Source organism: Pan paniscus, chromosome 2, assembly GCF_029289425.2.
Source record: "Pan paniscus chromosome 2, NHGRI_mPanPan1-v2.0_pri, whole genome shotgun sequence".
Classification (NCBI taxonomy): domain Eukaryota; kingdom Metazoa; phylum Chordata; class Mammalia; order Primates; family Hominidae; genus Pan; species Pan paniscus.
In genome coordinates this window covers 56998051-57025469 of record NC_085926.1, presented here as the reverse complement: position 1 = coordinate 57025469, position 27419 = coordinate 56998051, and the positions used below count along the sequence as shown (strand labels likewise).

General features: G+C 46.4%; 1 protein-coding gene across 3 annotated transcripts in view; it reads left to right on the top strand.

Moving 5' to 3' along the window:
• ARHGEF3 (Rho guanine nucleotide exchange factor 3) overlaps positions 1–27419 on the top strand; it is a 344332-nt gene that overhangs the window by 33253 nt on the left and 283660 nt on the right. Inside the window, exon 2 of one of the 3 annotated variants that reach the window (XM_034956705.3) lies at positions 10785–10873. The exons of 1 other annotated variant lie outside the window; for it this stretch is intronic. In XM_034956705.3, coding sequence (XP_034812596.1) covers positions 10812–10873 — 62 coding nt within the window. In that variant the 5' untranslated portion in view covers positions 10785–10811. Of the gene's footprint in view, positions 1–10781; positions 10874–27419 lie in introns of those variants that run through there. One more of the 3 variants, XM_057301996.2, reaches the window with a different exon arrangement.

The window sequence follows — 27419 nt, the reverse complement described above, 5'->3', positions numbered from 1 at the left end:
CTTATTTCTTTCTGCATTTTGAAGCACTCTGGGCATGAAGTATGCTGTACTTAATTAAGCATTTGTCCTTGCAAGTAATGAATGATAACGAGACAAACCAGACTTTGAGCTGAGTTAGTGAGTGTGATGTGTGTTGATTCTATGAAGCTCATTTAAACAAATGCCCTGTTTGGTGCAGGATCAGGTCAGAAAATCTTTCCCTGCCCAAGGGATCCAGTTTTAACCTCAATTAGAAAAACTGGCACAAGACCATTTCTAGAGCCATTTTGCATGCCTGCCACTTCCCTTTGGGACCTCTGTTTGGGGGAGAATGTTCTTGGTTTTTGTGCTTCTGCCCTGGTTCTTAAGGTCACTAGCTCTGTGGGCAAATCTGTGCTTTCTGTGCCTAGGTTTCCTCTTCTGTGAGGAGATAAGAGTTCCTGACAACATTGCTGAGTGGGTTGAGCATTTGAAGCCCTCAGCAGGGTGTCTGGCATATGAAAAGGCCTCTATTGCCATTGCTTGTGGTGAGGAGGAGGACAATGATGACAATGTGACATAGACAACCCGTTGCTGGGTCCATGCCTATCATACAGTAGGCAGCACAGAATGGGGGACCCCAGTCCTGCTCTGACCACTGTGTCCTGTTCCCTCCTACCTTTGGGTCCTCCATGAATCCATAAGCATGCTCTCTGTCCATCAACAAAAACATTCTGAGTGTCCATGAAAGGCATTACTGAAGAGAACCAGAGAGAGACAGGCTGACAGTAGTAGTTTGTTTTTTGTTTTTTGTTTTGAGACAGAGTTTCACTCTTATCGCCCAGGCTGGAGTGCAGTGGTGCGATCTCAGCCCACTTTAACCTCCGCCTCCTAGGTTCAAGCGATTCTTCTGCCTCAGCCTCCCCAGTAGCTGGGATTATAGGTGCCCGCCACCACGCCCAGCTAATTTTTGTATTTTTAGTAGAGACGAGGTTTCACCCTGTTGGCCAGGCTGGTCTTGAACTCCTGAGTTCAGGTGATCCATCTGCCTCGGCTTCCCAGAGTGCTCGGATTACAGGTGTGAGCCACCATGTCCGGCCAATAGTTTTATGTAAAGCAAGGTTTTAAAACTTTTTTGTTCCATTGGAACCATTTGACAGTATGAGAACTCCTCCGAGAACCCTAGCATATAAATCATAATAAAAGATGAGATGCCCTGGTCGAAATTGGAATACCTTTTGGCCTAAAGACAGGCATCCTGGAACCAGGCAGGGGTTGACCGCTTGTGGTATCCCCACCAAGCCTCCTATCCTGGGATCTGGGATCTGATTTTCCACTGGGAAGACTAGTGACTTGTGATACGACCTTGAGGACTGACTAACCTTCTCCCCAAACCTCCCCAAATGAACATGTGATGGAGACCATGCCCACAGTACCAGACTGTACATAAGCAGTGAAAACTGGAACTGGTACTCAGTCTATCCATGTAATTAAGCCACAGGGGCAGCCAAGCACCAAACCTGTAGGCTGCCTGGTGGGAGTGGAGTTCAAAATACTTGTTGGAGCAAGTACGATACTGTCATTAGCCTGTTGCATCCATTTCATCACTGGGGTATCTTGACACTGTGTTTAGAAATACAAGTCCTTGTGTCCCCAGCATGCATCTTCCTTTGAGGGATAGTGACTTACGGACTCGGCTGGGTACTGTGCAGCTTTGCCTCTTGATGCCTTCTTTTCCTGTGATTCTCGAATGGCCAACCCCCCCATGTGGACCACTTTATTGCTTCAGCTGGTGGTGATGCCTCCATGGCGTGGGTGTCCTGATTCCACAGCAGGTTTGTATCATCTTTCATTAGAGTGGAAGAGTACACAGTTCACTGAATGTGTTCATTTGTACACAGTTCACTGAATGTGTTCATTTGTTCAACAAGTATTGCATTTGTCTGTGTGCTCAGGGTGCCACACAGCCTGGTGCAGTTGGGGAGACACATGTGCACACACTGGTGTGATTGGGTGAAGGAGGAGTGTGGCAGGAGCACTAAGGAGGCACCAGAGCCCATCTTCAGAGACTCTGGGAAAATCCAAGGGGGTGACGTGAGTGGTGGAGCTGACAAAATGTCTCTCAGAGGATGGTCATGGGACCTCACTTCCAAATTCTTGCCCCAGCAATCTCCCATAACCTCCATAGTGTTTGGCATCCAGGGATGATGGAGTAGGAATGCAAATATAAATAGTTAACACTAACCATTGAGTACATCTTCTTGGCTAAACACTGGACATGGATGATCTCATGTCATGCAAGGGTGCACAACCTGCTGTGATGACACACTGCGCTGCCCCAGCCCTCCTTATACTTTCTGTCACCCTCCTCCTCACTCTTGTAATCTCTTTTTCCTCCTTGTTAATTACTTATGCTGTGTTCTTTATCCAGAGAAGCCCTGGCTTGTTGACCTGGTAGGCTCTTATTCACCCTTCAAAACTCAGCCCAGTCATCACCTCCTCTGAGAAGCCTTCCATGATATGCTCAGGCTGACTTGATGCTCTTCCTCTTACAACTGTATATCCCATCATTACAGCTTTGTTACATTGTACCGTAATGGTCAGAGCTTTTTTTTTTTTTTTAACTTTGAAACAATTTTAGTAATCCTAACATATATAAACATTTTTGTTGGTGTTGGTGTTGTAAAATGCTAGTGGCGGCCAGGCGCTGTGGCTCATGCCTGTAATCCCAGCACTTTGGGAGGCCAATGCAGGAGGATCACGAGGTCAGGAGTTCGAGACCAGCCTAATCAACGTGGTGAAACCCCATCTCTACTAAAAATACAAAAATTAGCCGGGCGTGGTGGCACATGCCTGTAATCCCAGCTACTCAGGAGGCTGAGGCAGGAGAATCGCTTGAACACAGGAGGTGGAGGTTGTAGTGAGCCGAGATCGTGCCACTGCACTCTAGCCTGGGCAACAGAGTGAGACTCGGTCTTAAAAAAAAAATGTTAGTGGTACAGATATAACTGAAGCCTGTCTTAGCCTCCAGCCGTCCCATATCCCACTTCAGAGACAGCCACTTAAAAATAACTTTGAGGTTGTGTTAAACTTTAAAAAATATATTTATGGGCTGGGCGCGGTGGCTCATGCCTGTAATCCCAGCACTTTGGGAGGCTGAGGAGGGCAGATCACGAGGTCAGGAGATCGAGACCATCCTGGCTAACATGGTGAAACCTCGTCTGTACTGAAAATACAAAAAAACTAGCCGAGCATGGTGGCGGGCGCCTGTAGTCCCAGGTACTTGGGAGGCTGAGGCAGGAGAATGGTGTGAACCCAGGAGGCAGAGCTTGCAGTGAGCTGAGATCACGCCACTGTACTCCAGCCTGGGCGACAGAGCGAGACTCCGTCTAAAAAAAACATGTTTAACATGTTTAACAATCAGCTCTTGGGGACAGGTTGGAGAACGGGGAGCCATGATTTGCAGCATTTTCTGATTTCCATGGTGTAAAACTCCCACCATGGCCAACAAACCCCGACACGACTGAACAGAGTTGGAAAGAGATGTGCACCATTGACTTTCTCAAACTAGTATGTGCTGGCTCTCATCCACCACTGCTTCATATAGCTGGAGTCTTGAAGTATGTAGGGTTTTTCTTTTGCTAGAAACATCATTATACTTTAGGTTCTGTTCTTGCTTTTTTCCCCTCTAATGTTGAGTTGAGCTGTGTTTCCCATGCTAGTGCATCTAGATCTGCTTTGTTGTTTTAGCTGTTGCATATTCTACACCAAGCAGTCATTATTTCTCCAGTGCCTTATTGATGGACAGTTTGGTTGTTTTTCATAGGGTATGTCTCCTCATAGTAGTCCCCATCCTCCTGGGGCATAGGAACTTTTCATTTGTATCCATGTAGATGCTTCAAGACCATGCGTGGGTGGACTCAGGGTGATAGTGGATGCTTGGAAACAATGCCAAGCTGGCCCAGGTGCGCTGCTGTGTCCACACTGACCAAAGCACTGTTTGGTAACTGACCTAATGTCTCGGCTGCTCATGTCATTATCTCTGGTTCAGTTTAGTGGCCACATCAGCCCTCGGGGGTGGTGGCCTCGTTTTTAGCCAAGGGCTCTGGGTCATGTTTCTTGGCCACTGGGGAGGTGAGGTCATCTGGAGCGGGTGGCTTGGGACCTTGTGGTCCCAGCCTGAGCCATCCAACCATCCTTTAGTTCTGATGTTGGCTCTGGCCCTGAGATTGGCAGACAGCAAGAAAAAATGTATCCCGCTCTCTCCCTGCTCAGATAAAAGCCTGGAGGACAACTCTGACTGTTGTTTGCTGATAAAAGTTTATAAAGCTTTGAGTGCCAAGCATGAGGCAGAGCAAGGAGTACACGGAGCTTTTGTAAATTTCCCCGGAGGGCATGTCCTCTTTTGAGATCTGAAGATGAAAAGATCTTATTTGGTGGAGTCTTGATTTTGTTGTTTGTGTATTTATGAAGACTTTTTTTCTTAGTATATATACATTTTGGTAATTAAGTATGTGAAAGTGTTTGCTAAGCACCAACTGTATGCCTAACACCCCATTAGGGTGGGGTTGTTATGGAAGCATGGGCTCTGGAATCAGATGGTGTGTGTTCAAGTCCCTCCCCTACCATGATACACTTTGGGATATTGAACAAGTTAATTCACCATTCTGTGCCTCAGTTTCCTACTATTCAATAGAGGGATTGTGATAGTGCCCGCTTCATAGGGTGGGAGAAGAGGAAGTGAGATAATGCACGAGGAGCACTGAGTCTGGTGTATATGAGGTGCTCAGTAAAGGCTGTTCCTATTAGTAGGAGTTATTATTAATTAGCACTGGAAGTTCACATACAATCAGAACTAGGAACAGAATGGAATGTGCAAGACCTTGAGATGTTCTGCTCTTGAGACACTTGCAGTTTGTTTGGGGAGACAAGAGTAGGTGTTTGGTCCTATTAGCAATCAGTATATGACAGTCATAATGAAGTCCAAATGATGTGGTTTTTATTTCAAGTTCTACAGAAGTTGGTGGGGAGTGGGGAGTGCCTGAGAGGAGATGGGGTTATAGATGGGGTCACTGTATGTGAGAGGCAGGTAAAGGAGTGAAGGAGAGACAGAGGAGGGCACTGTGCAGCAGGTGTCAGTAGCTGATCAGTTCCAGGTCAGTCTGGTGGGCAGCGGTTGGCAGGGTGGTGTGGGTGTTGAGGAGGTCAGCTGGGGTCTGCTTCATTCAGAGGTGAAAGGACACAGGCCTGTGGAGTGGAAATGGGATGAAGCAGGCAGAGCCATTTATTAAAGCATCTTATTGAAGCACAGCATACCCACAGAGAAGGGCACCGGTCATAACTGTATCACTTGATGGTTTTCACAAATGGATCATACCTGTATTAAGAAACAGAACTTTGCCAGCACCCCAGAAGCCCCATCATTCCTCTTCCAGCCACCACTCCCCCACTAGAACCGCTATCCTAACTCCTAATAGCCTGGGATGGTTTTACCTGTTTTGGAATTTTCTTTTCTTTTCTTTTCTTTTCTTTTTTTTTTTTTTTTTGACGGAGTCTTGCTCTGTCGCCCAGGCTGGAGTGCAGTGGCGTGATCTCAGCTCACTGCAACCTCCACCTCCTGGGTTCAAGTGATTCTCCTGCCTCAGCCTCCCAAGTAGCTGGGACTACAGGCGTGTGCCACCACGGCTGGCTAATTTTTTGTATTTTTAGTAGAGATGGGGTTTCACCATGTTAGCCAGGATGGTCTCAATGTACTGACCTCGTGATCCACCCGCCGCGGCCTCCAAAAGTGCTGGGATTACAGGCATGAGCCACTGTGCCTGGCCCTGTTTTGGTACTTTCTGTAGACAGACTTGGATAGCACACACTCTTGTGTTTGGCATCTTTAGCTCAGCATTGTTTTCTGAGTGTCTTTCTTGTTGCCGCATGTAGTTGCAGGTCATCCATTCTCATTGCTGAGAATCACCACCATTGATTTCATTCATTCTATTGTTGATAAGCATTTGGGTAGCTTCCAGTTTGGGTTTGTGGTAGGTCACATAATGGCCCTCCCAAAAGATGTTTCTGACCTAATCCCTGGTCACAGGTACCGTTCACCAGTAATACCTGGGACTGTGTTACCTTACATGGCAAAAGGGACTTTGCAGATGTGATGACTTTAAGGATCTTGACATGGGGAGATTATCCTTGAGGGACCAGTGTAGTCACAAGGATTCTTATAGGAGGGTCTGGTTCAGAGAATGAGACGTGGTGATTAAAGCAGAGGAAAGAGAAGACAGAGATTTGAAGATACCATTGCTGGCAATGAAAACAAGAGGAGGAGCCACAAGCCGAGGAATGCAAAGTGACCTTTAGAAGCTGGAAAAGGCAGGAGAACAGAGTCTCCTCTAGAGCCTCCAGGAGGAATGCTGCCCTGCAAGGCCATGTAGACCCATTTCTGACCTACTTTGCTATGAGAGGAGATACATTTGTGCTGTTTTAAGTCACTAAGCATGTGGTAATTGGTTACAGCAGCAATGAAAGACAAATGTAGGGGAGTTGGGCATGGTGCTACTGAGGACATTCTAGACTATGTCTCTTGGTGCACATGTGTACCTAGGAGCAAATGCAGGTTGACTCGACATTGTCACGGTCTTCCAAGATGGTGGGACCAATTTATGTTCCCAGCAACAGCAGTAGATGAGAGTGCTGGTTGCTTCACATTCTCACCAGCAGTTGGTGCTTCCTGGGAAATTTTTAAATGAAGAATTAGCAGGACCTTCTGTCCAATGGACGCAGTTGTGCTTTGCAGGAGGTTGATGCAGGAGGTATCAGCAAATACCAATGGGTGCTGATCCTACCAGCTGAGGAGAGGAACGAGGGAGTGGTGGTGCCAGAGTTTTTAGCTGGGCAGAACTGGAATTCCTCTTCCATGCAGGTGACTGGGATGGGAAATACTGATGAACTTTAGATTAACACGAAACTTTCCATCTGAAGAGTTAGAACAGCGCTTATCTCATCTTTGTAACTTTGTGACTAACCAAGGGATGTGGTGGGTATTATGTGGTGGGGAAAAAGCCCACGCTGTTCATCAGCCCTCATTTAAGTGCTGCGACTATAAGCAAGTCACACCCTGTCAGATCTCTGGTTTTGCCATCTGTAAAATGGGTATGATCCTGGCTTTTCTGCAGAGCCCTGGCAGATGAGAGGAGCCTCTGTGTGAGAGCCCTGAACTTACCACCTATAAATAGGAGGCACTGAGTCAGCAGTTGCTGTGGTCATTACCAACAATGGTATAGGTCTGAGGCGGTGGCTGACGCCTGTAATCCCACCTTTTTGGTAGGCTGAGGTGCAAGAATTGCTTGAGGCCAGGAGTTAGAGACCAGCCTGGGCAACATAGCAAGACCCCATCTCTACAAAAAATAAAAACAATGAGCCAGGTGTGGTAATGTGCACCTGTAGCTCCAGCTAACATGGGAGGCTAAGGCAGGAGGATCACTTGAGCCCAGGAGTTTGAGGCTGTAGTGAACTATGATTACATCACTGCACTCCAGCTTGGGCAACAGCAAGACTCTGCCTTAAAAACAAACAAAACAATGGTATGAAACCCCTAGGTTTAGAGTGTTCCTGGGGCTGAACACTCAACCTTGAGAGGGATCTGAGAGTATCACCTCTTGGTTGACATCCAGGGCAGATGAGGTTAAGCTCACGATCAACCCAACAACCCCCGGGGCCTCATTGAGACACTATTCCTTACCCGATTCCTGAAATGGCTTTTGAAATTTTTTGTTTATTCATTCATTTGTTCATTCATTCAGCCACCACCGAGCTTTCCTGTGCATGTCATGCCACAGTCGGGAGAAACACAGACTCCCAGGCCAAATGCCTGGGGTTCCAGTCTCAGCTTTATTATTTGCTACCTGTGTGGCCTTTGCCAAGTCTTAACTTCTTTGTGCCCAGTTTTCTGATTCTTCATGTGAGAAGGTAACAGTCCCTGCCTCCTAGGGCTGGTGTGAGAATTTGATGCAACAATCCATGTCAGTGTCCGTGTCAGGCCCTCGGGCATCCCTCAGTGCTAGGGCACAGAGATCGATGCCCCCAGTCCCTGCCCCTAGCCACAGGCTGAAGGGTGATGGGTTTTGTTTTGTTTTGTTTTTTGAGACGGAGTCTTGCTCTGTCGCCCAGGCTGGAGTGCAGTGGCACAATCTTGGCTCACTGCAAGCTCCGCCTCCCGGGTTCACACCATTCTCCTGCCTCAGCCTCCCGAGTAGCTGGGACTACAGGCGCCCGCCACCAAGCCTGGCTAATTTTTTTTTGTTTTTAATAGAGACAGGTTTCACCGTGTTAGCCAGGATGGTCTCGATCTCCTGACCTCATGATCCGCCTGCCTCGGCCTCCCAAAGTGCTGGGATTACAGGCGTGAGCCACTGCGCCCAGCCTGAAGGGTGATGGTTTATTGGTGCCTGTCTACAGAATATTTTTGCCAATATGGGAAAGGAAAAACCTAAAGCTCTGACCTAGAACTAGCCAGTGGCCCCTCAAAGGCAGGCTCTGATCCCTCATGGCTGCTTGGGAAATGTGGCTTTGAGGAGAGTCCTGTGGTTGGCATCATTTTGGAATGTGGGTGTAAAGTCCCTTGCAGCAGTTACATGCTGCAGAGGAGCTTGGGACACTGAGCAACCTTGGTTTCTAGGCCGAAATGAGGTAGGTTGAGGTGTTCACAGCTGCAGAAGTGACCCAGGTATGGGCTACTCAATTCCTCTTCATACCCTTTGTGGATGCAGTGGCACCTCCGGGACTCTGAACTCAAGTCCCACCACCCTTCCATCTTTTCTTCTTCTGGGATCCACATTTTCACTCTCACCCTAGCCTGGGCCCCTCCATAATGCACATGTCTCAGCTGATGAAGTTAGCTCTGATGGAAGCCAGAGCAGTGGCCCCTGACAGGGATCCAGATGCTAAAAATATTTCATGATGTGCTTTTTGCAAGTTAAAGACCAGCACTGGAGGCAGTGGCTGGGGACTCTCCCCTACACTGACTGTCTAACGCCTTGGGGTACAAGGGTCCCAGGTATCCTGTAGGTCCTGCTCACCTAGATTGGAGAATTTATCTAAATGGTGCTTTAATCTGGCCAGGCCTGTGGCAGGGCAGATGGAGGAGGCTGTGCTGGAGATATGGCCAAGCAGGCCTGTGATTCTCAGTAATCAAAGTAGTGGATGCAGCGGTGCTGGATCATTCAGCCAGCACTAGCTTAGAAGAACATGGGTGGTCCAAATTACCCTCACTCCCCGTGCCTGGACGATGACAGGCTGGAGACCAATACACTATCCCTCAGTATGATCTGCACAGCCAGTTCTACAGTTGAAACTGATGGCTATTTCTTTGGTTGACACTAAATGAAGTAGCAGGTTTGTGTTTGGGGCCATGTGGTACAAAAAAAGCTATCTTTTGATCCTCAACCACACCCAGAGTGGTGAGGAATGCAGTGCCTGAGACTGAAGAAGGATCCCAGAGTTATGGCTCAGACTCATCCTGGGGCAAATGTTCAGGAAGCAAAATAGTGGGAGGAATCCTCCACACCACTGGAATATTCTTCTCCTGTGCACACTGTCTCTGTCTCTCTCCCTTGCCTTTCTCTCTGCCTCTTGCTCCTAAGCACACTTGAATCCTTACCTAAACTTGGGCGTCATGCACCCGAATGGTATTTTACCAGTCCAGGTGGTCATTTTGTGACATGGAACTCACAGCTCATACTTGGAGATGCCCTCTGTGTTCTTCATTCTGTGCCCAGTGCTCTGCTCTTGAGAGTCTTCGCACTGGAAGATATTACCTGCTTATTAACATCCCCTCATTCATTAAGTACTGATTGAATACTTACTATGCACCAGGCCCTCATGAAGTTGCATGTAGTTTCACTGAAATTATGTCCAAAAAGAGTTTGGCCTCACCTGTCTCTACATACATAGTGTGTGCCAAGCTCCAAATAACCAAACCCACCTGCAGAAGGGCCCCAGTGAGGATATGTAATCATATTCCCAGCTGGGATGACAGTTCACAACCCATAAAACTAGGGCCCATAAAACAATGACTTAAAGAACAAAGAAATTTCTCTGTAAGGTAGTAGTTCTAAGGTGACAGGGGTGGCTGTGCTAGACGCAATCACAGGCCCAGGTGGTTTCTACCTTGTTGCTTTGTCATTCCAAGTGCATTGTCATCATCTGCATGGGCAGAGCTGGATTCCAGCCCGTGGGAAGGTTGCTCATATCCTAAGACCTAGACCGAGAAGTGGCACATATCACTTCTTCTCACGTTCCACTGGGAACCCAGACATTTGGCTATATCTCCCTGCAGGGATGCTTGGAAAATGTGGTACCTGGCCGGGCGCAGTGGCTTACGCCTGTAATCCCAGCACTTTGGGAGGTTGAGGTGGGCGGCTCACCTGAGGTCAGGAGTTTAAGACCAGCCTAGCCAACATGGTCTAACTCTGTCTTTACTAAAAATACAAAAATTAGCCGGGTGTGGTGGTGTGTGCCTGTAATCTCAGCTACTCAGGAGGCTGAGCAAAGGAGTGGTGTGACCCTGGGAGGCGGAAGTTGCAGTGAGCTGAGATTGTGCCACTGCACTGCAGCATGGGTGACAGAGCGAGACTCTGTCTCAAAAAAAGAAAAGAAAAGAAAATGTTGTACCTGATAAAACTTGAATAATTATGGAAGAAGGAAATATTGGATTTTGGTGGACACTGGGTAACCCTTGATATATTCCCCTTGTATTTAATGCAGCTCTTTGTGTGTTTATAACATAAATGTACCTAGATGATAAATATTGGTTGTTTTGCTTTTTAAAAAAGGAGACCTGAGCCTGCCATACTGAGTCTATGGACAGTTCCACAGCAATGAATCAATGCAGCTGTAGAGGAATGGAAGGAAACAAGGAAAGGTAAAAATAATCAAATAACCTAAATAATTAAAAAATTTAAAATTCCTGTATGCAACAATTAAATGCAATGGAGGACTTCCTTTAAGCCTACATAAGTCAGTAGAGGCCATCAAGAATTTGGAGATAGTGCTAGGCATGGTGTCTCATGCCTGTAACCCCAGCACTTTGCGAGGCTGAGGTGAGAGAGGATCACTTGAGTCCAGGAGTTCGAGACCAGCCTGGGTAACATAGTGAGACCTCATCTCTACTAAAAATTAAAAAAAATTAGCCAGGCATGGTGATGTGTGCCTGTAGTCCCAGCTACTTGGGAGGCTGAGGCGGGAGGATTGTTTGAGTCCAGCTGGTTGAGGTTGCAGTGAGCCATGATCACACCATTATACTCTAGCCTGGGTGACAGAGTGAGACCTTGTCAAAAAAAAAAAAGAATTTAGAGTTAGCAAAATTTCACATATTTTCTTCCACATCTCTAATTTCTTACTAGAGATGTTTCTTTCACGTCTCTGCCAGAGGAGGAATGCCATTCAGTATGAAGGGATTTTTCTAAGACTTAGAAGGAAGAGTTGGTATAAGTAGGACCAATGTGATATAGAATTAAATATTTTATTCCAAACTATGGACATTCATTCCAAAACACTATGCGCCATGCTCGGATGTGTTGTGCCAGCATTTGTGAGTGGCCAGTCCCCCAAGAGGAGGCAAAGGCAGACCCTGAGCTCTTGGCAGCTCCGTCTTCTCTTTGACTCACCATTTCTTTCTCTTTCTTATGCCTTTTTTTTTTTTTTAAGCCCGTTGTGGTAGTGTGTGCCTGTAATCCCAGCTCCTCAGGAGGCTGAGGCAAGAGGATTGCCTGAGCCTAGGAGTTTAAGGCTGAAGTGCACTACAATTGCACTTGTGAACAGCCACTGCACTCCAGCCTGGGCAACACAGCAAGACTCCATCTCTAAAATAAATAAGTACATATAAATAATTAAAAACTTTTAATGTAATGTCAATAATTAAAATTAATTTAATTTAATTTATTTATTTACTTTTCTTTGAGACAGAGTTTTTGCTCTGTTGCCCAGGCTAGAGTGCAATGGTGCAATCTCAGCTCACTGCAACCTCCACCTCTTGGGTTCAAACGATTCTCCTGCATCAGCCTCCTGAGTAGCTGGGATTACAGGTGTCCACCACCACACATGGCTAATTTTTGTATTTTTAGTAGAGATGAAGTTTCACTATGTTGGCCAGGCTGGTTTCAAACTCTTGACCTCAGGTGATCTACCTACCTCAGCCTCCCAAAGTGCTGGGATTACAGGCGTGAGCCACCGCGCCCAGCCTAAAATTAATTTTATTTATAAATAAATAAATACATTTTCCTTGTTAAAAATACAAATGAAATCCCCATTGACTCCCATTTTCATTCCCAGCTCCTACCTCATCCCTGCCCTTCCCAGAAGTAACCACTGGGATCTATCTTGTACATTTTCTTCCATAACTTTGTTAGTTATCTGGATACATAGAACAAAAGTCACTCTTTCCTTTCTTCCTTTTTTTCTTTCTGTTTTTAAATATGTACTGTCATACTATGCTTGTTAGCCTATTTTGTAGCCCTTTTATAAATTCAATAATATGTCCTAAAATGTTTTCAAGACATATGTGAATCTACATTTTTTTTTTTTTTTTTTTACTGCAGCCAAGTGAATAGTATATCCACAGTACAAGGATCCAGCTGTTTATTGGGCCATTTCTCTGATGGTGGTGGTTAGCTTTGTTCTGTTTGTTGCCCTTATGGTAGTGCTGTGATGTGCTTTCTGGTATGTTCCACCTGAGCACATGGACAAGAATTCTCTAGGGAGGTTGCCGCGGATTAGAGTTGCTGGGTCATCCTGTGTATGCCTGTAAGGTCTGAAACATCACCAGTTCATCCTCCAAAGGGCACTGCTTGTCACCTGGGCACCAGATCTCCTATTTGCTCACTGTCTTGCCATGCCTCAGATCTTCAGCTTTTTAATTTTGCTAGTCTTTTGGGTGAATGATTGTGTCTTTCTGTGGTTGTAGTTTCCTCTGCCTCCTCTGAACTCTGAGGTTGTTCATCTTCTTAGGACTCTGTTGCCTAGCTTCATCTCCTGATGGTGCCATAAGCCTCTGTCCCCACTGGGACCCATCCACCTATCCAGAGTCCCAGGGCCCCAGGGCATCTGGGGAGCCTGGCCCTTCCCAGGAGTGGTTGCTACGTTGTTTTCTCTTCTGAGAAGCATCCAAGGAGTATACTTATACTCCCCCAGGAGAGTCCAGCCCAGGATCATCTGCTTCTCCTTCTAACCCTAGGGGCTTCAAAGAGCCCTCAGCTGGATTTCCCTACTTTTATATCCACCACTACCATCACTGATGCCATCAGCATTGGCAACAGTTTGAGAATTTACTATGTCAGCCTCTGCGTGGATCACTTGGCCTGTTTATCTCATTTAATTCTCACAGTGGTCCTCTAAGGTAGGAAGTTGTGTTGTTTCTCCCCATTTTGTGGCCATTAGGTAACAGACAGAAACGTATTCAAAACCAACCCAAAGAGTAAAAGGAAACCAGCAAAACTTTGCTCACATGCTCACCATGGATCCCTGGTTTCTACCCAGTGCTCTCACTTGGAGTAACAAACAGACCCACATTTGTTGAGTGCTGAGTTCTGTTTAATGAGCATGGCTTTGGGGCCATCACGCCCATGTTTGCAGTTGCTTTGACCATACTCAGTTGTTATTCAGAATCTGTGGTATTTCCAGGGGGGAGCAGAGTTGAAAGGGATGGCTTTGTCCCTGTCCAGCGTATGAACAGGGGCTCCTGCATATCACCAGTACCACTGTTCTTGGGTACCGTTAGGGATGGCAGCCTCACCCATGCCCATCCAAAATGTTTCTCTGCAAAGGGGTTTTACAAGTTGAGCATATTTGTCATGGGGAGTACGTATACTTGCTTATGAGGAGTGCATAAACTGAGCTGTGCAGGGAGAGGAAGTACTTCACTTGCCCTCCCTAGACCTAATCAGTCAACTTACCCTAAAATGTTTAACTTTAGGTCTTATTCTAAGATCAAGAAATTGCAGACACAGTGCAATTTCAAATGCCTTTCTCAGCCCCCATCTTTTAGTATATATTTCAGAGACATAAAAATTTAGAGCCAGAAGAAATCATAGATTCATTGTGTTTAACTCTGCATTACAGGTTTAAGCAAACAGACCTAGAGTGATGAAATGATTGCCAAGTTCATGCTCCCACATCTCCAGGGTCTGGCTCTGGCTCTTTCCATAACATCACAGCTACCTCTTGTGCAATTATTAGGAGACTGATCCTCTTTTCTTCCAAAACTGCCTCACGTGATCCACCCACCTCAGCCTCCCAAAGTACTGATTCAGCGGGTACTATCTTGCAGAAAACTAGCCCATTGAACGATTAATTGATTGTTCATTCAGTGGGCATTGATTGAATACTATTATATGCACAAGTGACAAAAAGATGGGTAAGATATGAATTCTTAGGGAATTTGGAGTCTGGCATCTGTGGGGGAGAGGTAGTTGCACACATCTGAGCGGTGGTTAAGTGGAAACCCATGAATCTACGCTGGTCAGTGGGGATAATAATAGTATCTCCCACAGTGGGTCACTGGGGATGTTCTGAGTTAATCATTGGAAAGCTCCTGGCATATAGTCAGTACCCAGTAAAGGCGGCATTTTTTGTTTTTGTTTGCTTATTTTTAGTCGCATATAGAGTGAAGAACGTAGAAAGACTTTTCTGTCAGGAGAATGATAGACTTATGTTTCAGAAATAGTAATCAGTAAACACAATTTCTCATCTTACATGTATTTATCTTTTTAGTGTCTCTCTCACCTATTGGACTGCAAACCTCATGGGGCTAGGTCTCACCTCTTGTGTTCACCATTATTACACAGTTTACCTCATTACTGTGTGCTTGGCACACAGTAGGTACTTACTAATACTCTAGACCAATGAGTAAAAGGGGTGGAGTAACAAGATAGGGTGGACCTAGGATCCTTGAGATGAGGTGCTGAGACAAAGCCGACCAGCTGGAAGGACCACAGATCAGCCTGGGCCAACCCCACTTCCTCAAGGACTGGGGCTCCCTGGAATCCCTGCCCACAGGCCATGCTTCCCTTTGTGAGATGCAGTTTTGTTCCTGTGATTTATGGGCAGTTTGTCTTTTAACCAAGTGACTTTATTGTGAGGAGGACTATTTGCATAGCATTTATTGACTAAGCAGTAATTTCTTGCTGCTTCTATTTCTGGATGCCAACTTACACTTTAGGGGCCCAAGAGTATAGGATTTCTAGAAGATAAATACCCTGGAGAGTGCAGTTTTCTGTGGTCATCAGTGACTGCAGACAGATAGTGCATTTCTATGCCTCAGTTTCCTCAGCTGTGTGGCAACAGAAGCAGAATTTCTGAACAGTTTCCTCAGGTGCAAAGGAGAGAATTTTGAGGGGGAAAAGCCCTTGTCTTTCTTGTAAATTCTTCCTATGAATGGACCTGTGGTGAAATGGTTGGATAGTAAGGACTTCACTTATGCTGGAGAAATGGGAAGATTTAATTTAGGTCGTTTATTCATTCATTCATTTGGTCAGTCAGTCAACAAACATCCCATTACTCAGTGGCCCTCAGCACTTTGGGAAAATGCTCAAACAAGGGATTAGGCATTCCCTGCAGAGTCTTCCAGGCATGGATTATATACATATATGTCTCTTTTTCCAAAACAAAAATCTCCCCTGGCTTGCTCACCTGTTCCGTATGTGTTGAGCACCTCCTCCTTGCCGGTTCTGCTAGGCTTTACTCTCCTGGAGGGAAGGGCCTTGTCTGGTGCAGTGATGCCTGACATCTGGCCCAGGCCCTCCCCATGTGTGGCTCTGGTGGACTGAATTGGGCAGAAGACAGAGTGATTTGTAGATGGCAACATGAAGGACTTGACCCAGAATTGCAATTTGCCCCAGCGCTGCAGGCAGTTTTCATGCTGCAGGGTTAGGCTGGTTTGTATAGTGCTCGAAGCCCTCCCCATTAGACGTGGTGGTTTCGCTGCTTGCTCTTAGCTTCTCTCTTCTCCTTGATCCACTTATCAGCTCCCATCTTGGCATTAGGCCAGGGCTGTTTTGGTCACTGATTTTTAGTAGCTTTGTTCACTGTCCAAAAGGCTGTTTGGGACCTGCTCTGCTTCCCCCACCCTCCGGAGGTTTAGCTGCTGACCTTGAGAAGCCAGAAACCCAACATAAGGGAGAGCAAGAGCCCGAGGTTTGCAAACTCCTCTGACCTTGGGCTCTGTTACCCTGGGCAAGGCGACATCTCTCTAAGGTGTCTTCTTGGAGATCCCATCAGCATTCCCACAGTCTGCTACTTAGAATATGGTTTTCTCCTTACATGATTAGGTATGGCAGGAAAAAGTGGGGTTTGTTGTCAAATTTGTTTGGCCAGTGCTGGCTTAACCTCAGTTAAATGAGGACCTTTTTGCACACCTCATCAGAGCCTATAAAGTGTCACTGTGCATGCAGAGGTCTCTTAAGGGAGGGCAGCTCCCTACATCTGCTACTGTAGAGATCACCCCAGGGATGTGCTGGATTGGGTCTTTGAGCCTTCACCCAGTCCTTCAACTATGTGATCAGGACAATGAGGTAAGTAGATTTTTTTTTTTTTTTTTTGAGACGGAGTTTCGCTCTTGTTGTCCAAGCTGGAGTGCAGTGGCATGATCTCTGCTCACTGCAACCTCTGCTTCTGGGTTCAAGTGATTCTCCTGCCTCAGCCTACTGAGTAGCTGTGATTACAGGCATGTGCCACCACACCTGGCTAATTTTGTATTTTTAGTAGAGACGGGGTTTCTCCATTTGGTCAGGCTGGTCTCAAACTCCTGACCTCAGGTGATCTGCCTGCCTCGGCCTCCCAAAGTGGTGGGATTGCAGGCGTGAGCCACCACGCCTGGCCCAAGTAGATGTTATTTACAGATGAGGAACTGAGGCTTATGGAGGTGAAGGGCTTGGCTGCAGTCCTGTTGCCAATGAGTGGAAGAGTTAAGCCCTAGATCTGGTCCCTAAACCTCAGGTCCTATTTTGGGAGGTGTGTGTGTGTGTGTGTGTGTGTGTGTGTTTTCACCATTATCTGCCCTTGTAATGGCCAAAGCCATGGATTGGAAAACATCTTGGAAGATTTGCTGCAAAGTCACTAAAAAAGCTCCTTGGTCCTCCACTGAGCATGGCTAATCCTCTACACAGCAAATTATAATGCCTGCTTATTTGGGGCACCTCCTGAGGGGCTTTTTATATACATTGGCTCCAAACATCGTCGCAACCCAGTGAACAACACATATTGTTCACCTCCGTTTTACAGATGAGGAAAAAGAGTTCTAAAGTACCTGCTCCAATGTCACAGGTAATTCTAGGGCTTAGGCTTAAACCTGTACCTTTGATTTTTTTTTTTTTTTTTTTGAGACAGAGTCTCTCTCTGTTGCCCAGGCTGGAGTGCAATGGCGTGATCTCGGCTCACTTCAACCTCCACCTCCCAGGTTCAAGTGATTCTCCTGCCTCAGCCTCCTGAGTAGCTGGGATTACAGGTGTGCGTCACCACACCTGGCTAATTTTTTTTTGTATTTTTAGTAGAAAAAGGGTTTCACCACGTTGGCCAGGCTGATCTTGAACTCCTGGCCTCATGTGATCCACCCACCTCAGCCTCCCAAAGTGCTGGGATTACAGGTGTGAGCCAGTGTTCCCAGCCTAAACCTGCACCTTTGACGCTCCCAGAGAAAGCCCTCAGCCTTCTCACCACCCCACCTGTTCTTGTCTGTCTGGGTCCTCCTTCTACTTGCTCCCTGCAGACCGGAGCACAGAGCCCCTCTGCAGAATGGGAGCAATTTCTGTGGCTGCTCTAAGGGTGGGAGTGGGCTTCATCCCAGGCAGTCCATTGAGGTGTGGAAGGGTGGGCATTGGGAGCCAATCAGCATGTTCCTAATGCCAGGCAGTCACCTTCTCATAGGGTGGCGCCAGTGACAAGGGGAACTGCCAAGAGGGTGTTAGGGGAGGAAGTGAGTACCCTGGCCCAGTTGTTGAAGTTTCCCAAGTCTCAGTTTGCCCATCTGTGAAAGGTGGATAACAGTGGTACTTAGTTTGTAGAGTTACGCAAGGATTCAGTGTGGTAAGAAATGCTTAGCTCCGTCACTGGGCATCTGGCCAATGTCTAGCACGTGGCATTAGTCTGTTATCAGTTCAAAAATCATTCTCCCACCAACTGCAGAGTCAAGGAGGAGGTCTCAGAATGCATGCCCTCTACTTCTCTGTGACAATTTCTAACATAGGGTGATCACATTAAAAAATGCATTCTGCAGTTATTTGAGTACCTACTATGTACTAATCACTCTTTCGGGCATGCTGGGGGCTACAGTCAGACATGGACCTTGCCTTCAAGCAGCTTACAGTCTAGATGAGACGAATATAGTGATAGGAGACAATAAAGGCTTAAGGGCCTGGCAGTGTCTGGCACCTAGTGCACAATCGAGAAGTGTTTAGAGACACACACACCAGGTGGCCTCTGATGGGCACAGCACTCAGGTGGCAACATGTAGCACAACAGGCAGGAAAAGAATGTCTCTGAGGGGTTTTGCCTCTGGCCCACACTCATCTGGTGAAGAGGACGCTCCCCCGGCCCTGTCCAGGTAGGGTAGATGGTGGCACCTAAAACAGCTGCTGTCCTTATGTGGTACCCTCACTGGGTGGAGACCATGTACATCATGTCGGTCTCCCTCCTGGGAAATCTGATAGAAAATTCCTGCCAGGTGAGAGTGTGACGCTTTCTCTGGAGGGCAATCAACTTTTTCAACCCTAGGAGTTAAGCACTGGGCTTAGAGAACTGTGCAAGCGTGGGGTGGGAGGCATCCAAACCTCTTTTATTTTAAGAGACAGAGTCTCACTCTGTCATCCAGGCTGGAGTGCAGTGGTGTGATCATGAATCACTGCAGCCTCAACCTCTTGGGCTCAAGTGATCCTTCTACCTCAGCCTCCTGAGTAGCTGGGACTACAGGCTTGCACCACCACACCTGGCTAATTTAAAAATTTTTTTGTATAGATGGACTCTCACTATGTTGTCCAGGCTGGTCTCAAACTCCTGAGCTCAAGTGATCCTTCTGCCTTGGCCTCCCAAAGAGCTGGAATTATAGGTGTGAACCACTGCGCCCTGCCTCCATCATTGTTAAAGTATCTTATGGGCTCACTAGGCTCATAAGGTACAGGTTATTGAGATACCTTAAGTGTTGGTTTTGTCTGGGGTATTCCGCTAGGGTGTGAATGGGGGGAGTCTTGAGAATTTTGTTCCCTAGGTGAGAAAAGAGCATGGGAACTTGAGTTAAGCCTTTCCCCAGGAGTGCTTCTGGGGCTTGAGCTGAAGGTGGCTTTTGTCCCACCTGTGTGCAGAGCCCAAGTAGGAGGAATCGTCTTCTCTAATGATGAGTATCTATCGAGGCTGTGTGCCAGGCACTGTGCTGGGCTCACGGATACATTGGTGAGTAGGACAGGCAGGGGCCCTGATTACAATCTAATAGAGTCCGTGCCCTGGAGGACTTTGCTGTCTGGCATAGGTTTTTCAGGGGCAGAGGACTCAAGAGGGAGCAAAAACAAGGGTGATGGAAAGGAGCCCTGAATGGCTGGAGGGAGGCCTAGGTTCACGTCTGGCTTTAGGACAGGGTTAGGGTAAGGGTTAGGGCAAATGAGTTTCTGAGGGGAAAAAGCTCAGACTTGTAGCATTTGCCTACTTCTGTAAATACTCCCACCATGGCCAACTTCAACATGCTAACACAGAGTCACTGAGATGTGTGCAATCACTCTTCCCAGTGTGTGCCAACTTCAGCAACCCACTGCATTAGGGCTAGAGTCTAGCCACTCCTCTGAGTGCAGTTTCCTCATCTCTGAAGTGAGCTGGTGGGACTAGGTCACATGAAATTCCTTGGTAAATCGTGGAGCATTGTGTCAATGTAAAGATGGTGATGGTTTTTCACAGCTCTGAAGTTTTATGACTAATACTGTCTCCTGACTCTTTTTCAGGATCCAGATTCCCTCCATTGCTCCGAAACCCCTTTTCCTTTCCCTACTCATCTCGGCCCATTCCTGGCTAAAGCACTGTATTTGATAATTTCATCTCTTTAGTCTCCTTCGATCCAGAACAGATCCCTCCTTTATTTTTGCCCTCCATGGCACTAGCGTTTTGAAGAGTCAGATCCACGTTCTGTGTTTGTCTAGGTGTGTCTTTGCGGTGCCATTTACCTTGGTCCTCCAGTTCCATGAACTTCAAGTGAAGCCTCAAGGCTGGAGTCCAGGTGCAGCATTTGCAGTGAGAGGCCCTCGTGGGTGACATCACTCCAACGTCAGGATAACCCATGCTGGTGTTGCTCAGTTGACACGCTGGTGAAGGCATTAGCCTGCATTTGTTTTGTTTTAGATCAGATTGAGATATTATATTGACCATAATTCTAACAACTATTAAGAAGGAGAAGCATTTGTAATAAAAAACTGCTCTTGGCCGGGCGCGGTGGCTCACGCCTGTAATCCCAGCACTTTGGGAGGCCGAGGCGGGCAGATCATGAGGTCAGGAGATCGAGACCATCCTGGCTGACGTGGTGAAACCCCATCTCTACTAAAAATACAAAAAATTAGCTGGGTGTGGTGGCGGGTGCCTGTAGTCCCAGCTACTTGGGAGGCTGAGGCAGGAGAATGGCGTGAACCTGGGAGGCAGCGCTTGCAGTGAGCCGAGATCGCACCACTGCACTCCAGCCTGGGTGACAGAGCAAGATTCCGTCTCAAAAAAAGAAAAAAACAAAATTGCTCTTACCCTACACAAAGTGGATTTTTTTGTTTGTTTGTTTTATTACAGAAATAAGCCATATACAGGTATAGCTCTGATTTTTTTTTTTTTTTAAGATTGTCAAGTAAAATTGAATCTGTTTGCTATTGGCCTTCCAGCTATGGTGGCTAAGGGAGATATTTCAGAGGCAGCCCCCTACTTTTTTTTTTTTTTTTTTTAATATCTTTCCTTCTTTTTGATAGATCCAGGTCAAATTGGAGTAGAGTGTTCTTGATGTAGGAAGCTTCAATATTCTGTTTATAACATTAGGCAGGAAACAAGATTTCTGCAAGGTTAGAATGTCATGGTGGAATGGGCACTTTGGGGAGTGGTGGGTTCCCGAGTGCTGTGTGCATGCCAGTGTAAGCATGTACCTGTGTGTTGCTGTTTTCTCAAGGGAGTATGAAGGGTGCATTGGGGTGCCCAAAGCAGCATCAGATGTGACACAAAGAAACCAACCCCATGCCAATTTGGAGAAGGCATGATTTAAATTAAAGTCAAGGAAGTCTATCTCGAGTGTCTACTCAGTGCCGGGGGCGTTGTTCTGGGTGCTGTGAATGGCACAGGCCGACTCTTGTGAATCTTATATTACAGGAGCACACAGGCCTAAACAAGCCATTCCCAGGGCAGTGAGCATGTGACAGGGAAGTGTGAGGATCTGTAGTCCCTTTGGGGTGGACCTAACATTCCCCGTGAGAAGTAGCAGACAGAAAATGGAAGCATCTGTGAGGGATAGCCAGGTAAAGAGCAAACCATGTGGAAGGGGCAGTGTGTGCCAAGGTCCGGAGTCCACAGAGATGTGATGTGCCGGAAGCAAAGACAGCATCTCAGTGAGACTGGATCATGTCATATGACAGGGGCCTGGGAGTCCTCTGGGCTGGGAACACTGGGTCCTCTTGGCCTTGGTAGTAAAGAGCTTAGACTCTGTCCTAAGGGTCCCAAGAGGCCACTGAAGTGTTTTAAGTGGCCTCTTAAATCTGATTAAATCTGCATTTTGAGAAAAGATCTCTGGCTAGAGTGGGAAAAAGATTTGGAGGGAAGCAAAACTCAGGGCTAAGTAACCAGCTGGGGGTATTGTAGCCATCCAGGAGAGAGATGATGGAGGTCATAAATACCTGTTGAGAATAAGTGAGTGGATAGCTTGGATAACCAATGGAGAGAGGTGAACTCATGAAAAATATTCGGTGGTAGAATTGAGAGTGGATCTGGGGACTGAACAAATCCATCCATCCACCTATAAAACTAACATCTGTTGAGCCCCTTCTGTGCATCTGGGACTGTGTTTAGGATAGGGATACTGCAGTGAATGAAGCGGATGTGGTGGTCCCTGCCCTGATGGAGCTTACCTTCTGGTGAGAGAGACAGACCATAAACAGATGTGTGAAGTGGCATTAGCTGGTGGTGCATGCTGTGAGGAAAGATAGAGTATGTGATAGGGTGAGCATAAGCAGGTGGAGTTTTACATAGAGACACAGGGAGAGCTTTTTTGAGAGAATAACATTCAACATAGACCTGAATGTTGAGAGAGCAAGCCCTGCAGCCTTCTTGAGGAAAATCATGGCGGGCATCAGGGACAGCATGTGCTAAGGCCCAGGGGCTTAGCTTGGACAAAGAATGGCATTCAGGTCAGTACAGATGTGGGTGATGAGACGGTCATACGTGTGGATCAGCCTGATCAGCCTGCTACTGCGAGTCATGTCTTGAAAGATAGGTCCTCTCTTCCTTTGTTGGCAAAAACAGGGTCCTCCTAGGCTTCCCCAGGTGACTGGACAGGGCAGTCTCGGGAGATTGGTTCCCAGTCAACAGAGATGGTTGAGCCTAGGCAAAATAAGTGCCTGGTTGGTAGTGTCTATGTTTGGGTACAGCTGTGAGTTTCAAGCATGCCACCAACATTCACACAAGTAGAGAAGAGGAAATGTGGCAGAGCACAAGAAGGAATGTTTTTCTGGAATAATCATTTATGTTAGCTGGACCACCAGCATGTATTCATGCTTCTTTTTTTTTTTGTATATAGGAAAGCTATTGATTAATAACTTTTTTTTTGAGACAAAAATGACATTCAGATCAGTACAGATGTGGGTGATGAGATGGTCACACGTGTGGATCAGTCTGATCAGCCCTGCTATTGCGAGTCATGTCTTGAAAGATGGGTCCTCTCTTCCTTTGTTGGCAAAGACAGGGACCTCCTGGGCTTCCCCAGGTGACTGGACAGGGCAGTGTCTGTTACCCAGGCTGGAGTGCAGTGAGGTGATCATAGCTCACTGCAGCCTCAAACTCCTGAGCTCAAGCAATCCCCCTGACTCAGCCTCTAGAGTAGCTAGGGCTACAGGCACATGCCACCGTGCCCGGCTAAATTTTTAAAATTTTTTTGTAGAAACAAGGTCTCACTGGGTTACCCAGGCTGATCTTGAACTCCTCGACTCAAGCAATCCTCCTGTCTCAGCCTCTCAAAGTGCTGGGATTGCAGGCTTGAGCCACCATGTCCAGCCAACTTCTTTTATTCATGTTGATTAATATTATCTAGTTTTCCTATTTGCTCTAATAGTTTTGCAGATCTTATTTTATTATTACTATATTTTTGTAGGGAGGGATTTTTCCAGACATACAATTATATCATCTGCAAATTAATACAATTTTGTTTTCCCTTCCTTTCTAGTCAGTATGACTTTTTTTGTCTTCTAATTGGATTGGTAAATGCTTCCTGAATAAATTTTTTTTTTTTTTTTTTGAGATGGCGTCTTCCTCTGTTGCCAGGCTGGAGTGCAGTGGCACGATCTCTGCTCACTGCAACCTCTGCCTCCCGGGCTCAAGTGATTCCCCTGCCTCAGCCTCCCAAGTAGCTGGGGTTACAGGCACGCACCACCATGCCCGGCTAATTTTTTGTATTTTAGTAGAGATGGGGTTTCACCATGTTGGCCAAGACGGTCTCAGTCTGACCTCATGATCTGCCTGCCTCAGCCTCCCAAAGTGCTGGGATTACAGGTGTGAGCCACCGCGCCTGGCCGCTTCCTGAATAATGTTAACTAGCAGTGGTATGTAGAGTTCCTCTTGCTTTGTATCCACTTCAGTGGGAGTGCGCTAATGTTTCCCTAGGAGATGTGATGCAGGCTTTCAGTTTGAGCTTTATATCTCTTAAGGAAGTTTCATTCCATTCTTGTTTTGTTAAAAGGTTTCTTTTTTCAATCAGGAATATATGTTGGAATTCAACAAGATTGGCATCTAAGGAGACATCTGTTTTTGTTTTTTCTTTTGACTCTGTAATGAGATGAATTATATTGATAGATTTCCTAATGTTGACCCATCCTTTCATTCCTGGGGTGAACCACAGGTGTCTATGTTTGGTTACAGCTGTGCTTTTCAAGCATGGAGCTACTTTCTGTCATTTAAATTAGTACTCCATGAAGATGTACTTGGTTTATCCTGTGGCTTAGAGTAATACTGACAGGATAGCTTTCCTTGTGTTTGAGGCATTGAAGCTAGAGGAAATGAACAAACCATTCATCCATTAGACCAACTTACATTTATTGAATGCTTATTATCTGCAAAATGCTGCTGGGTGGACAGCCACCAGTATCCCTTATAACTAAGAGACTTAGGATTCTATGCAGTGGTTCTGCTAGGAAATGTTATTGCAAGTGACAGAAATGCAGTTCATTCAGGATCAAGCTGCATAGGGAATGTAATGGCTCACAGGAATGGAAGGTCCAACAGTAGATAGCCTCAGGCATGGCGGGATCCAGGGGCTCAGTGTGATTAGGCCTTGCTGTCACTCTGCCCTTCTCTTGGCTCTGCTTTCTTCTGTGTTGAAATCATTCTCAGGAACATTTCCTCCCTGTGATACCGCCAACTCTAGGCTGGCATTTGACTCCAGCTATGGAGTGAAAGCTTATTCCCACTTGTTCCAGCAGAGCTTCCCAAGTGAACTCAGATTTGTTCACAACGTGGGCTTCGTGCTCTCTCCTGGAACTCTGGAACTCGGGGGTGGAGGATGGAGTCAGCCTCATCTGAACCCATGGATGGAGAGTGAGGGAGGGGTGGTCCCCCAATGGGAAGGCCAGGTGCTGTCACCCACACACAGGGAATTGGATGCTGGGTGGCAGACACCCCAGATGTTCATGCCATCTGGGCCAGCGATCCCCTTTGTGGTCTTCACTGTCCTTTTTCACAAGTGAGAGGGGAGGTGGCAGGGAGCCATGATTCCTGACTCAGCCCCAGGACCCTGCAAATCAGTGACAGAATCAGGATTTTAAGTCCCTACCTGAAGTTTCAGGCTTTATTTGCTCCACTAAATTAGGCATGGAAACCTGAAATCCCAGCCCTTGGGGAGGCCAAGGCAGGTAGATCACTTGAGGTCAGGAGTTTGAGACCAGCCTGACTAACATGGTGAAACTCCATTTCTACTAAAAATACAAAATTAGCTGGGCGAGGTGGCTCTCGCCTGTAGTCCCAGCTACTTGGGAGGCTGAGGCAGGAGAATCACTTGAACCTGGGAGGTGGAGTTTGCAGTGAGATTGCACCATTGCACTCCAGCCTGGGCAACAAGAGTGAAACTCTGTCTCATTCATAAATCAATCAATCAATCAGTCAATCAATCACGGAAATAGATGGAAATAGAGAGTTAGGCCATCATCTGTGCACCTTGAGGGTTGATTATTAAAGAAAAGATTTCCCCAAGCTCACCCTTACCCCCAGCCTCTCAGCCACATATAATAATCCTTCTTGTCAATTCCTTATTGTTCCCTTTTCATAATGAACTTAGAAGGTAGATGCCTTTAAAAAGGTGTCTTGGATGGGATGTTACATACTTAAAATAGAGCCTTTATAGTAGCAAAGTTTTAATTTGACAAAATCTTGCCTGATCGGATGTGGCATCTCTTCAAATAGTATTTTTTATTTTAATTTGATTGAGGTGTAAATATATCTGACACACATGCCAACTTAAGGGACAAGCTTTTCTGCATATGTTTACACCTCCCGGGATCAGGTGTAGCACTTGTTCAAGCACTCTGCCCCCATTCCAGCTCCTTTCGAGCCCCCTTTCTTTCCCTCCCCTCCTCATCTCCTCCCTAGGAACACACCGAGGCTGAGAAGGACTGTGACTTTCTTGCCATTGCCTACCTGGGTGCACACACTTGGGTCCAGCGAAAAAATGAGAAACCTGATCCCGAAGAATTGTGCCGGGAAGGGAGGTGGGAAGCGTCCATCCATGGAGGAGAAATGGCCACCTACAGAGCCCTCTGGGAGTGCCCTGGTCTACCTGAGACTCAGGAAGTCCCCCTTGCTCTCTTATTCCTCTTTTATAAATAAAGAAACCAAGGTCTAGAAAGAGAAGTGATTTGTCACAGGTCACCCATTCAGTGATGTAGGCTGGAGGCCAGGAGGATGGTCCTGGTTTATGGGCCAGCTACCCACTGTGGTCCTTGCTACCCAATGAATCCAGGTGGCTTAACATTGGACTCGGTCATTCTCATCCCTCATTTCATGATACTGTTAATTTTTTTTTTCTGGAAAATCTTGAAATTCTGCAAAAGATGGCATATATAATGAAAAGAATACAGATGCTGGAATCTGACATTCTTGGGTTCAAATTCCTTCTTTGTTTTATGACCTTGGGCAAGGATGTTAACTTCCCTGAAGCTCGATGTCTTCATCTGTAAAAGGAATAATATTAGCACCAACCTCATATTATTGGTTGTGGGGATTAATGAGATGATACATGTCACATGCTCAGCACACTACCTGGCAGATACTGTCTTTAAATGGGAAAAGCCAGGTTGTGATTTTTTGGTGTGGGGAAGGTGAGACACGACATAAACATAAAGCATCACAACCTCCCCCAAATGTGAACACTTTAGCATAACTTTAATCATTATAAATTAGTTTATTAATTAATGATAGCATGGTATATTTAAGAACACAGCTCTGGAGCCAGACTGCTCTGGTTCAAATCCTGACTGTACCACTGGCCAGATGTGTGACCTTTTGGAAGTTACTTAAGCTCTCTTTGCTCTGCTTTCCTTGCATGTAAAATGAGGCTAATTATAGGACCTACCTTATAGAGTAGTTCTGAGGATGAAATGAGATAATGCAAACAACACCCTTCCTTAGCCCAGTGCCTTAGTTGATGTGCAGAAAATGTGACATTATTATTACTAACAAATTGATCTATATTCCTTTTTGGCCTTTAAAGTTTTTTTTTTTTTTTTGAGACAGAGCCTTGCTCTGTCACCCAGGCTGGTGTGCAGTGGTGCCATCTCAGCTCACTGCAGCCTCAGCCTCCCAGGTTCAAGTGATTCTCCTGCCTCAGACTGCTGAGTAGCTGGGACTACAGGCATATGCCACCACGCCCAGCTAATTTTTGTATTTTTAGTAGAAATGGGGTTTCACCATGTTGGCCAGGCTGGTCTCGAACTCCTGACCTCAAGTGATCCACCTGCCTTGGCCTCCCAAAGTGTTGGGATTACAGCGTGAGCCACTGCACCTGGCTTTTAAGCATCTTGAATGAAGTTTTGCCTTGGTTTTCACAGCGTAACTACTGCATGTGCTCTTTGTACTTCACTAAAAGTTTTTTTCCAAGCTCATTTCTCTTCCTATTCATGTTAGCACTGGGAGCTGGGAGAGAAGACTAACCATTCCCCAGCATCAGGCAGCATCCTTTGGATGTTGTAGAAAGAGGCTGGTTAGCTCTTGGAGAAGCG